This window comes from Glycine max, chromosome 9 (assembly GCF_000004515.6).
Source record: "Glycine max cultivar Williams 82 chromosome 9, Glycine_max_v4.0, whole genome shotgun sequence".
Taxonomy (NCBI): domain Eukaryota; kingdom Viridiplantae; phylum Streptophyta; class Magnoliopsida; order Fabales; family Fabaceae; genus Glycine; species Glycine max.
In genome coordinates this window covers 49752599-49765256 of record NC_038245.2, presented here as the reverse complement: position 1 = coordinate 49765256, position 12658 = coordinate 49752599, and the positions used below count along the sequence as shown (strand labels likewise).

Sequence of the window (12658 nt, the reverse complement as noted above, 5' to 3'; positions counted from 1 at the left end):
ACATCCAAATATGATAGGTCAATCATGAAAAATTATACTTATTTCAGTATCTTATGTGACTATTTTGAAAATATTGCTAAAATATTTTGTTTATCATAATGTTGATAATCTACAAAACTCTTAAATTAATATACCTAGATACATATCGCTACACTTAAAAGATTAATGATGTTTTCTATAATATATCATTTCATCAAAACTAAGATGATGCCTGTGTAAAACTAGGATTCAAGTTTAGGAAGACACTGTCTCAATATTTTCTTTCGTAGGTGGTGGTGGTGGTAGAGTGTTAGATGATCCGGTACCTTCGGAATTTGTAGTTTGTGGAGCAATATATTTCCTATGCACTCTATCTTTATTTTTGCTCCACCACTCTTTTGCTTGATGTTCACGGAATCTTCGCTTACTACATAAAGAATATATAGAAACATCAAAAGAAGAATAAAATATTAAGATAGAATGAGAAAAAAAAGAGAGTAAAATATGTACTTGGTCCTATATTTTTAGTCAAACTTGATTTTAGTTCTTATAGTTTCAAATTGATCAATTTTGTCCTTATACTTTAAAAAATAACAATACCTTATGACAATTTTTTTTTAATAATTAAATAAGGATTTATGAACAAAATATAGAGAATTTGTTTATGCAAATTTCTGCCACACTTAATTTATAAAATGGAAATCACAGAGTTAATGGTTTACTTGCAAATCTAAGACCAAGTTTATTGTTCATGCAATGCATTTATTATATATATATTGGGTACAAGTGTAGTTACTATTTCAGTTTAGTCACAAATACACACATATAGTTGGATATACATATCCTCACATTGGGATACGAGTACTGCTAAATTAATAAACTATAGTAGTATAACAACCATTTCAAACATAATCATAATGCATGTTGACACATAGAAATTGAAAATGAAGAGTTTGTTGGATCAACAAATAACTGTAGCACCTGAATTTAACTTGTTTGAAAAATCTGACACCACCAGGCTTTACTATTAGTGTCACATGTACCCCAGGTTCAAATTCAATGACTTCTGTTTCTCCTTCTTTGCCTGGTCTTGAAGAGTCTTGGGATTTTGAATCATTTTGTGAAGGCATTGATGCCTCGTTGTTTGATAAAGATGAGTTATTGCTTTCTTGAATAACATTTCCTTCATCTACAGTTTCATTATTTTCTTCTATTCTATGTTCTTGCAATTTAGAAGAGCTAGTATTTAAGTTAGGTGTATTAAGTGCATGTTGTTGTTGAGACTTCGCACTTGATGGTGTTTCAAATTCTGAATTTTCTTTTAGAAAATTCTCAGCTCGAGTAAGCACGACTTTCAAATTTCCACTATCTAAAACGTCTGGAGGCAACTTCTCAATCATTTCCTTCATCTGGATAAAATAAAAAAAAAAGTCAACTAAGTTAAGATTATGTACTTGAAATCTTAATTAATTGGCTTATTGATCTTTTAAATTAAAAAATATTTCCTTCATCCGATACTTCTTATTAGGTGTCTAACATAACGACATTTTAAACAAGAGAGGTGTATGAACTTAAAAGATAGTTAGAACAATGAAAATATATTTTAACATTTTTACAAGTTCAAATATAACCTTGAAATATATAAAACAAAAATACCTGATCCACAGTAGACTCAAAAATTTCTTTCATGGCTTTATGCTTAGAAGATTCCTCTGCAGCAAAGGAGGTAGCTTCCATGACATTTTTTTGGAGCTTCTGAATTTCCATGTCATTTTTTAGCCTTACACTTCGAATCTATATGAAAAGAACATCCATAAACTTATAAACGAATGACATATATAATATGATGTTTATTCAATAACATACAATTAATGAAACTATAGTAAATTTACTTGGTTTTGCATTTTTGAAACTTCTTGATTCAAAAGTTCATTTGTCTTCCTCAAACTATCAATAAGACTTCTAGAAAATCCCGGAGTTCTAGAACGTGGAGGGCTTGCCCTTCTTGAATAAGGAGATGTTGGTCTTGAATTGAGAGGTGGAGTTGGTGGTGGACTAAGAGCTATAGCAGACCTCAAAACATTTTGAGTTGAACTTATTGAGTTACCAAATGCAATATCATTCAATTGTAAAAGTGATGGAACTTGGGATGCTGGAGACATGGAAGAATAATCATGTTTGCTTCCCATCTTATTAGCCATCATTATCTGATGAAATTTCATTGGTTCTGTGATAGGAGGCAAAATTAGTCTTGAAGACTTTACATCTCCTTGACCAAATCTTTCCCTGGTATCTAAGGAATTACGAGGTGTTGTGGTCATTTTCCTATGAAGATTAGAACTAGCACATGCCTCAACAGCTTTAAGCTTGTTATAACAAGAGTCACACACGCGATGAGGTTTTCCTGGTGTTGGAGCCAATGATGCTTTCAATACCTTTCTTGAACTACAACCATGGCAATGCACTAATCCACAATTGTAGCAATTGTGCCTCTTTCTAGTGAATCCAAATGGTTGTCTACAACCCGTGCAAACAGATTGGTCAACTCCAGAGACCCATTTATGAATGCATATGCAAGATGTAAAGTTTGAGCCACAAGAAATATTCTTTACATGCCTATCTTTTAAGGATTCTACTATTGTTGGTGATTTTCTATCCTCTATGTCTCCATGTCCCAATCTTCCATTGGCACCTTTCCCCCAAGTATACAATTCACTTCTTGATGACAAGGCAGCAACATGATGAGATCCACATGATATTACCTCAACAAATTCACCCACCAACTTGTCTTGTACTAGGATAGGTACTTTTCCATCAGCCAAATGGTTTCCTAGTTGACCATTTTCATTGCTTCCCATAGTAAAAATGTGACCAGATGTAGTGAGAGCAACAGTCATGGTGTGTCCACATGCTATCTGGTGGAAATTATACTCGATAAGTGCAGAGACACAAGTTGGTTGAAGGTACGTTTCCTTGTTTCCATGTCCCAACCGATATTTGTCGCCGTCTCCCCAAGTGAAAAGCTTCCTAGAAGAAACATATGAACCGGATTGAAAAGTAACCTCTACAATAGCTGCAGTGTGCCACACTCCACATGAAACCTGAATGGTTTTCAGTCCACTTAACAATTGCACCTCCTTTGGATATGGAATACTTTCTCTGTTTCCATGGCCTAAAACTCCAAATGTCCCATCACCAAAGGTGAAAAGTTTTCCATTAGAAGTTGTTAGTGCTGAATGCCATGTGCCACATGCAACGGATATAACTTGAAGCCCTTCTAAAGGGCCAGTACTAATTCTTTTTGGTATCCAATGGCTAACATCAGTTCCATGACCAAGAAGTCCAACATTGTATGTACCATCACCCCATGAGAAAAGATCATCAGATGTAGAAACAGCACATGTATGATTCTCTCCACATGCAACAAAATCAATGTTAGTAACTGCCAAAAATTCAACAAGTTGAGGGCGACCGAAATCTCTATCAATTCCATGACCAAGTCTTCCACCACATTCTTCTCCCCAAGTGAAAACCTCCCCTTGCCTTGTTACCAAAGCAATGTGCCTCACACCAGATGCAATCTGTTGAACATCAAGAACAACACTTGACTCCAATGGCTTAGGAATCAACACATCTGTTGTGGAAGGGGCCTGAGTGGAAAATCCATCAAGTGAAACACCATCTGCCCAAACCTCTCCCCATATATAAACATCTCCTAGTGATTCTATGTCATCTGGTCCCGATCCTGTGCTCGAAACACTTGGTGTACTCGACACGCTGACACGAAAACCATCTCCAATACTTGTTCTTGGTTGCATGTTATTAGCACTCTCTAACCCCACATCTGTGCTGGTTACCAAATTCAATGAAGGCTCATGAGAAGCAAAATCAAAAGCGACCTTGTTATTACGAGTGATGCATATGCCAAACTCTAGTGCTGCACCAAAAGGACGACCTTTTGGAGTAAAATCAACACCATCCTGCAATTTGAAAAAAATAACTAAGTAATTAACGTGCTCATGAAATGCAGGCTTGAATGGAATGGTTACTGCATGAACCAACAAATATCATGTGATTCATGTATTTTGAGGATTAGAAAAAAAAAATTAATCTCTAGTTGCAAAAAGGTAAATGTTAATCCTTTGGAATTTTGAAAAAACAAGCATAAACTATATGTCTTCACATACACAGTAAGTAATTAAGGATAAAATTAATGATCATTCGATTGATTCATGCTAAAAAACTCACATCAAATAATTCACTTCCAATGCGCCTAAGCTTTCCAGTAGAAATTAATGTCTTAAGGCCTGTAAACCATACCTCTGCCTCATCTTTGTCCTTGCATATCTATAAATAAGAACAATAGAATAACTTTTTTCAAAATTTGTATCAAATTGAGAAATTGGAATGAAATGCTTATTAATTAGTATATTTTCTAACCAAATCAAGTGTTCGCTCCTCGTTACTATAAACAAGTGAAAACGATAGGTAATCTTTTTCTGGCTGTAAATATCTTCTAAAGACTACCTACAAAGAAAATGTCATATAAAATATAAATTAGCTTTAAAAGATTGTTAATATATATGGACATAAATATCATCTATGGAATAAAATATAAGTAATTAACTAACAGTTCTTTGTCCAGGGATAATACGTGAAACTGACGATAAATTCAATTTCCTTTCCTTCTTGTGAGAAATCCAAATTAGTGTTGTTTCATCCTGTTAATTCCACTAAATATGAACTTATTTAGAGATATCAAAATCATCATACACATGTCTACTCTACAAATTAGAATAAGCATGGTTAGTACTGGAACTACATTTAATTTAACAGTAAAATCTCACCAGAGAAAGTCTGAATGGGCAAACTTTTGGCTTGGTTTTTCGACTGTACTTTATTAATTGAGTCCCTTTTTTTATGGCAATGAGTGCCTTTAGAAAAAGTTGAAACATACATTAAATCCTAGTTAGATGCATTTAAGCAACATAATCCTTAATGAAATATAACAACAACAAATCATGTGGCTTATCTAAACATATTTTCAACAATGATATTTTTTCTTGCCACTTTTACAAATTAAGCATTTTGATTATTATTAAATAAAAAACAATCAAGAAATGTGCAATACAACTGCCATTTTGCTAAAGATAAACTTATTCTTCTTAAAACATTGACTAGTTATTGATATCATGTCAAATAATAATACTAAAAAATGTAGAAACAATAAATGATATTACTCAAATTCCATATCATGTTTACCTTGTCACTTTTTGTTCTCCATTCTTAATTACAACTAATAATTTTTTTACTTGTTATGACTGTCACTTTGTTCAATACATGTAATGGTTTAAAACATGACAATTCTATCTTTAGCCAAACTACCTTTAGGCAAGGAAAAACATATTTTTTACTACAGAAAACTACCAATAACATTTTTTAAATTCTAGTTTCAGTGGTTGCCACAACTGCAAAAGACCATGGTTACAGGTTACACTACTTGTAATTGGCCAATATCATCTCATAATAGCCATGAAGCATTAGCTATTGCAGCTATAACCGTAAATGCCAAGTATGTGATAACATCTCAATTGAGATCAACGTACTATATAATATAATAACCCTAAAATTTTAGTTTGTCTTTGTTATGGATTTGCCTTATTTTTACACAAACACAAAAGTGAATGAATAAAAGAAACATGTCTTAATTTAATTAAATGATCATCACCATTCACAAGAGGGGAAAGAACACATCTTAAGCAAAACAATTTTAGAAAACAACTTAAAGGAAAATAAAAAAGGAAACTTAGGGCGAAATTAGCTCACTTGCTCAACATCACGCTCAAGACTCCCATAACTAGCAGGATCTGTCATTCCATATGAGAAAATTTGTAAGGAAATTGACAAAGCTCAAGCGATAATATCTGCATTCAAATCTCCATGGATAGTTATGCTTTTTACTTCGACCTCTCATCCAAATTTCTAATAATGTCGGTGAAAATTTGAAAATGAAAAGAGAACAAAAAAAAAAGGATAATGTATTCCAAAGCTTGAAAGCTCAAATAAGAATTTCCATTAGCCTTGCATGTCCATCTATTGGATCCAAAGATGAGGATGACCAATGTAACAAAATTTCATACCATTACAAAAAAATGGGAATAAAAAGGTAAAAAGGGGTTGTGGAATTGGCATCAAGTATCTCAATTTCGGGGAAATTAGACTTAACCAAAGAAGCCATAACAAGAATTGCAGATCAATGAAAGAATAAAGAGAGAGGAGGCGAAATGCGTGGGAAGTAAATGGTCAAATTTTTAGGAAACCTTAAACTTAAGAAAGCGGGGTATTTACATTGTTTCCATGCCCACTAACAAACTAAACGCCTTTTGCCACTTGGCTTCATAACTACCCATATATATAATGCCACTCTCAACTTATTAGTTTTTCTTTGTTATGATTAAAATTATTTTTATGATCTTTTTATCTGCATCATTTAATTTTAGAATTATTTAGGAAGATATAACATTTCTTTATTCTGTTATTATATATATATATATATATATATATATATATTAATTAGAAAAGTATTCTAGCATCCGGGTTCTTTTGATTTTTTTCCCATTTGGTACAGTAAAGCTAATTGGTTATATTAGTTTGTTTTGATATACGACAAATTAATATTATGCATATGCATGCAAGATTTTAGTTTTCTCTCAAAAGATACTTTACTTTCTTAATATTGAAAAAATGTATTTGTTTTTGGGAGATTAAAACGTGCTATATTTTAATATAACTAATTGAAGGTGAATAAGTCTTAGTACGTAGTATTTTCTCCCTTTGCAACTCACTGTGTTATGGATAATTAGTTTTCAAACCTTTAATATTGACTTTATAATAAACTAAATATTTTTTAGATAAAGTCTCAGCTAAAAATAAGGATGTTCAAAATTTTATATAATATTCTAAAGTCTCAAAATGCCCTTGAAAGTCGCACGTACGTATTTTTTTTTTATTTTTATTGTGACATGTATTGTTACTTATCACTGCAATAAAGATTGTTTATATATATTAAAATAGATTAACGCACACACCACATATTTTTACTTATCAAGAAATTTAAATGTAATTTAGTAAATATATCTCAAAAGAGATAAGTGCAATTTTTCCTTAATATATAACAATATTATCCATGCATATTATATATATATATATATATATATATATATATATATATATATATATATATATATATATACATTTAAAAATAGAGAAAACAAAATGTGAAAGTCTAAAGAAGATATGAATGGGGAGCTATAAAAATATTGTTTGAATAACAATTTTATTTTTCATATTAAAAACGTTAATTGCTGCTACATACATTAAATATTATTGTCCTGCTCAAGACTAGCGGGATCTGGCATTTGATATGGTAAATATTAAAGTAAATTACACTGATACTTTATGCGATTTTGTGGGATTTTACAAATATCTCGTGCTTTTTTAACGTTTCCAACAATTTCTTTTTTAGGGAGACACAGTATAATATTTTAAAAACAATTAAAAAAGGTTGATGTAATATATTAACGGTGTGCATGTGTTACAAAAAAAGAGAAGTGTTAGTTTAATATTTTTTAAACAATTTAAAAATTTAGTGTAAGAATAGAAAAAAATAGGAAGGATATTACTTTCAAGGTCATGCTTAAAAATTGTTTCAGTTATCGATTTTCAGGTACTAAAAGAAAGGAAAGCTCCTAGTTCTTTGTATAATATCAATACATGTTCTACCTAAAATTGGCGTGGCCATTAATAGTTAAGCGAAAATATGAACATGTGAAAAAAAAAATGATGTAATGATAAAATGTTAAGGTCAAAAGACAAATAGTTGAAAGTGAAAGGAAGATAAAAAGAAACCTATAACGTGCAAAAAATAACGGCTGAAAGTAAGAACTGAAAACATAAAGAGAGAAGAAAGAAATGAAGATTAATTGGGTTAACTGATGTAATGAAAATAAGCGCACCAATTACTATTTCCACATCTTTAAAATGTACTTAATCTAGTTAAATTCCAAATTCATATTCATAAGGCATATTTTTTTTTTATAAGTAAAAATTGAGGATAAATATCATATATTATTATAGTCAATCAAATTGAGTTAAACTTTCTTTATCTATAAAATATTATTATGACATATTAATTTGATAGTGCTAAGTGGCTAACATTCAAAGTTCTGATTATTTCAGCTTCGACTAATTTTACTCAATATTCAGAGTATCCCTAACCGAGTTACTAATTACTCCTATTTTTATTGAAATGACTATTACTTCGTTTTCTTCCAGCTTATATATTCATGATCTTTTTCTTCATCTTTGGGTCACCTTGGCTTTATAATAAAATGTTAGAAGTTGACTCAAGCAATGACCATATTTTAGGAAGGTATTCCCAACATCCATGATGGATTTATCATAATTGGCTTCTTTTTTTTCTTTTGTCAAATCATAAATAGCTTAGAGGGTGGGATTGGAGATGATGAGGAAAGTAGTTTTTGTTAAACATAGGAAGAATATTGGTAGCTTTTTCCCCCTCCTCAGAAATAGCCACTTAAACTAAACAAGTAGCAACCAAACAGTTTTAAGAGTCAGCTAACTAGCACCTCTGAATATAGGTTTTAGCTGAATACGTTTGAATATAGACTTTACTCAGATACATGTATTTTACGTGAGAAAAATTCTGTATCAAACACGATTATATTATGGGTGGAAAACCAATAACTGTTTCACGTCAGAGCTTGATTTAATAAATAAAACTGGTTCTGATTGACCAACAAAATCCAACATAGTTGAATCTTGAGCATAAAGAAAAATTAAATGAAAGTTTAATTTAATTTTGAGCATGATCAAAATTTTTAAGCATGACAGAGCGTGATGATATATTATTACTCTTGGTGAAGAAAAATTTTGGGCATAAAGAAAAACAATGAAAGTTTCATCCCCGTTGAATTTCAAAATCTCAGACATTATTTTAATAGGATTAAGACTAAGGTTTTAAATTACTGTTACCGTTTTCTAAAACCTTAGTCAAGAATTTTGAGGCACACGAAGCAGTCTTAAAATGGAAGGAGCGACTTAGTAAAAACGGTTTTTAAAGAAAAGTGCTTAACTAATGGCTAAAATTAAACTTCCAATGGCGGAAAATGATATTTGATAGGCTACAACATTCTACAGTGTACAACCAACAAATGTACTAGGATCAGTCTAGTGGTTGGGATTGAATAGAATTTATGCGGATTAAGTTGGATTCTCGGAGGGGAATTTGAGTAGTATACACGACCACTTAAGTTTGATTCTCATTGCAGTTATTGTATATACCCCAAAAACAAAAATAAAGGTTAGAGCCGACAGTAAGGTAAAACCAGATATGATATGATCAAAAGAAAAAAGAAAAAAAAAAATCAAGAAAGGCATATAGGCCTAAAAGAAAATTAGCAGCCAACAAAATTAGGACGAGATAAGATAAACCATGACAGTGAGCTATTATGAGAGTAAGCTTCCATGTAAAAGTTAGAAATTTGGCTTGCTAGAGTCTCTACATTGATGTTCTACTGGTGTGTTTGGTTCCTGCGGTGTAGTGAAAGGGAAGCAATTATTTTTTCACATTCAAATATCTCACCTACAACTCTTTGTAGCCTCCAGATATCCACATAAAAAATGTGATTTTTGTGGCGCCAGCACAGAACCAAACATTAACCAAACACAGTTTACTTAACATGATAATATAAAATAGAGATTTATTTACACTTGGAAAATGTGTAGTCCATCGCATCCACAAGGAAGTCTGCACCCACAAAAAAAAGGAAGAAACACACAGAGGCTATAAGTATAGAGACTAGTATTATTAATCGAATGCCAACAAAAGAGAGGGTTTGAGACTAAAGAGCAACCTGCATCTTCTTTGGTGTAATTCTGAATACATTTCCATAATAGCCACCCTTTCCAATCAACACTCCTAATTCTGTGTTAACAGCAGAAGAGTTTATTGGTCAGTAACTTATAAAATATGGCTGGAACCAGAAGAGGGATATGAATGAGATTTTACCTTTCATTTGGTCCATCACATGCAGTGTTTCATTTTGTGCTGGTGTTTTAAGTTCGCGATCACTGACAAGTTCAACTCCAAGCATCATGCCTATTCCTCTCACATCCCCAATTACTGCAGAAGAAAATCAACAAGTTTGTTTAGAAGCATGAAGCAGAAGAATACTAGTAATATATTCTCTATCACACTTTTTTGACATAATCTCTATTATTGGTAGAAATTTATCAAAAACTACAAAATTATAAGGGGAGCTAGTTAAATGAAAAGTGGGGCCACAAATTTTCATGATTTCTAGTAAATTTCAGCCAATAATAAAGAATGTGTTGCTGGTGTTTCTCACATGGTAGAAGGAAAAATGGAAAAAATCCTGATTCTTTTGTGACACTAATGCTTTTAAATTAAGGTCCTTCGTTCTCCATCATGTAACTCAACCGAGAATCAATTCATGCATGCTTGTGCACTAATCTAGAATAGATAAGGAATTAGAAATGAAGTGACGAAGGATTACATTCATATTTGTCCTACAAAAGCATTTTCTTGAAGCTTCTCAAAACAGCCAATCCTGCAGCAGTGCAAACAGGATTTCCGCCGAAGTCAAGGCCTTGGCAATCTCAGGAGTTGTCACAACAGCACCAATTGCAATGCTCTGCCACAAGCCAACAATGAAGAGCATTGTTAAAATCTAAATTATTTAAGTGCAGCACCTCAAAAAATAATTAATAGCTAGGTGGCCATAAAATAGAATACCTAACGTTGGCTTTTCATAAACTTCTACTGTTTCCCCTTTTGACCAGGTAATACATTTTAGGATTAAACCTTTTGATCCCTATAAATACTTTGAGGTTCATTTTTAGTCCTTTTTTTTAAAATGTCCATTTTAGTCCTAAATTGTGAAATCTATACCATTTTACATTAATATTTTTATAAGAACAAATAAACTAGAAATTCACAAATTCAATAAATTCAAAACCTAAAAATAAAACCATCTTCAATAATAAATAATTGGATCCTAAATTATATAATTGATTCTTTGGCACCATAAATATGAAATTAGAGCATTGATTTAATTAGGTTTGAGGTTTACTTGTTGAAGATATGATTCCAAACCTTAAGCAAATGTTACACTTGATCTTATATCTTGCAAAGCTTAAACAACTATAAGTTCTATTACAACTCCCATTTCCTGTTCACATCTCTCAATGCGACAAGTTGTGAAGTGATCAAATATAACTAACATGAATGTAAAGAATATTTAGCAAAAACATACTTAATCATCGGTGTCTTCCTATCATGGGCTTATGACCAGGGCCCATATATATAATTATTACCTAGAATACTCAATGGACTATTGTATTCTGCACCCTCATTATTATATTCTGCATCTTTCATTATATTTCGAAAAATCCTGAAATGTAAATTTTCCTTGTAGATGTAATATGCAAAAAAAAAGTAATAGATGTAATATGTAAGATTATCAAACTCGAGAGTTTACGCAGACTCATGAGAATTTCATAGACTCGACTCGTAGATTTGTAAAAGTTTACTTCATATAAAAATAATAACAAAATATCTATAAATAACATATTAATTAAAAATTTCAACAATATAATAAAGCAAAACAGTAAATCGTAAAGTTTAAAATATTTAAATAATCAAGTCTAGTAATAATACATCAATAGTAAATAATAACTTGGAAATGTTATAATAGTGATACATCAGTCTTGCTGAATTTTTTTATTTTTTTTCTGTAGTTATGTTTCCTGATGCCGGTTTTTTTAAGTGATTCTGTAATGGGCTTCAGAACATAGTGCTTTTGATGTACTATTTGGGTTTTGGTTTAATCATGCCTTATGTTAGCCATTTCCTCTTTTTCTAATATTAGTAATATATATTTTGCCTTGTTCAAAAAGAAAAAAAAAGTTTTATTATGATCAATTTACAGGATATATAATATCATTATTTAAATTAAGTAATTGAAATTTAACATAATTTAATTTTGATATTTATATTAATTTGTCGTTTTAGTATATTACATAAATATTGGCGTCTTTTTAATTATTATTAATTCAATTATAATTTGATCATAATTAAACAAATAAACTAAAAAAATAACATTTTTACCGATTCAATACTATGATAATTTTTTGACGACATTCATCCCAGAAAAATCTCAGCCAGAGGCAATGAAAAGAATCAGTAAATTAGTTATAAAGAAAATTATATAATTTCAATATATAAGGGCAACTTTGCTTCAACTTATTTTTAAAATTAATAATCTATTTCCTTTTAACTCCCTGAAAAATATTCTGAAAAATAAACAAATATTTTTTTTATTTAAAGAAAAAATAGGTTATCCAGTTATATTATAAAATATTTTTATATTATTATCTAATCACAAAACATAATGTATAATAATTATTTTAAAAATCATACCAATCATAATTTTAATAAATTAGTATTTAAAATTTATTAAAATCATATAACGATTAAACTCATATATAGCATATTTAAATATCCTTTAAAATCATGATAACTATATCAAAACAACCGTATTATCATAATTTTTACAAAGCAATTATATATTACCTC

At 30.7% G+C, this 12658-nt stretch overlaps 1 protein-coding gene across 1 annotated transcript; it reads right to left on the bottom strand.

The window, feature by feature from the left end:
• Positions 1-234: 234 nt before the first annotated feature.
• Positions 235-5862, bottom strand: LOC100776643 (PH, RCC1 and FYVE domains-containing protein 1). The gene is made up of 9 exons (XM_041005514.1): positions 5806-5862; positions 4827-4913; positions 4611-4700; positions 4420-4506; positions 4228-4326; positions 1872-3959; positions 1636-1773; positions 961-1388; positions 235-406 (listed from the first exon to the last, which is right to left on the bottom strand). Exons 1-9 carry the CDS (start codon positions 5851-5853, stop codon positions 235-237), a joined length of 3237 nt encoding a protein of 1078 aa, XP_040861448.1. The 5' UTR covers positions 5854-5862.
• Positions 5863-12658: the final 6796 nt, after the last annotated feature.

What these genes read in the sequence shown, in the direction of transcription:
- LOC100776643 (XM_041005514.1), bottom strand. Translation starts at nt 5,853, where the DNA reads ATGACAGATCCTGCTAGTTATGGGAGTCTTGAGCGTGATGTTGAGCAA. An exon ending in GCCCATTCAGACTTTCTCTG is followed by an intron (nt 4,701 to 4,826) that starts GTGAGATTTTAC and finishes TGGAATTAACAG; the next exon opens with GATGAAACAACACTAATTTG. An exon ending in TTGAGTCTACTGTGGATCAG is followed by an intron (nt 1,389 to 1,635) that starts GTATTTTTGTTT and finishes TATTTTATCCAG; the next exon opens with ATGAAGGAAATGATTGAGAA.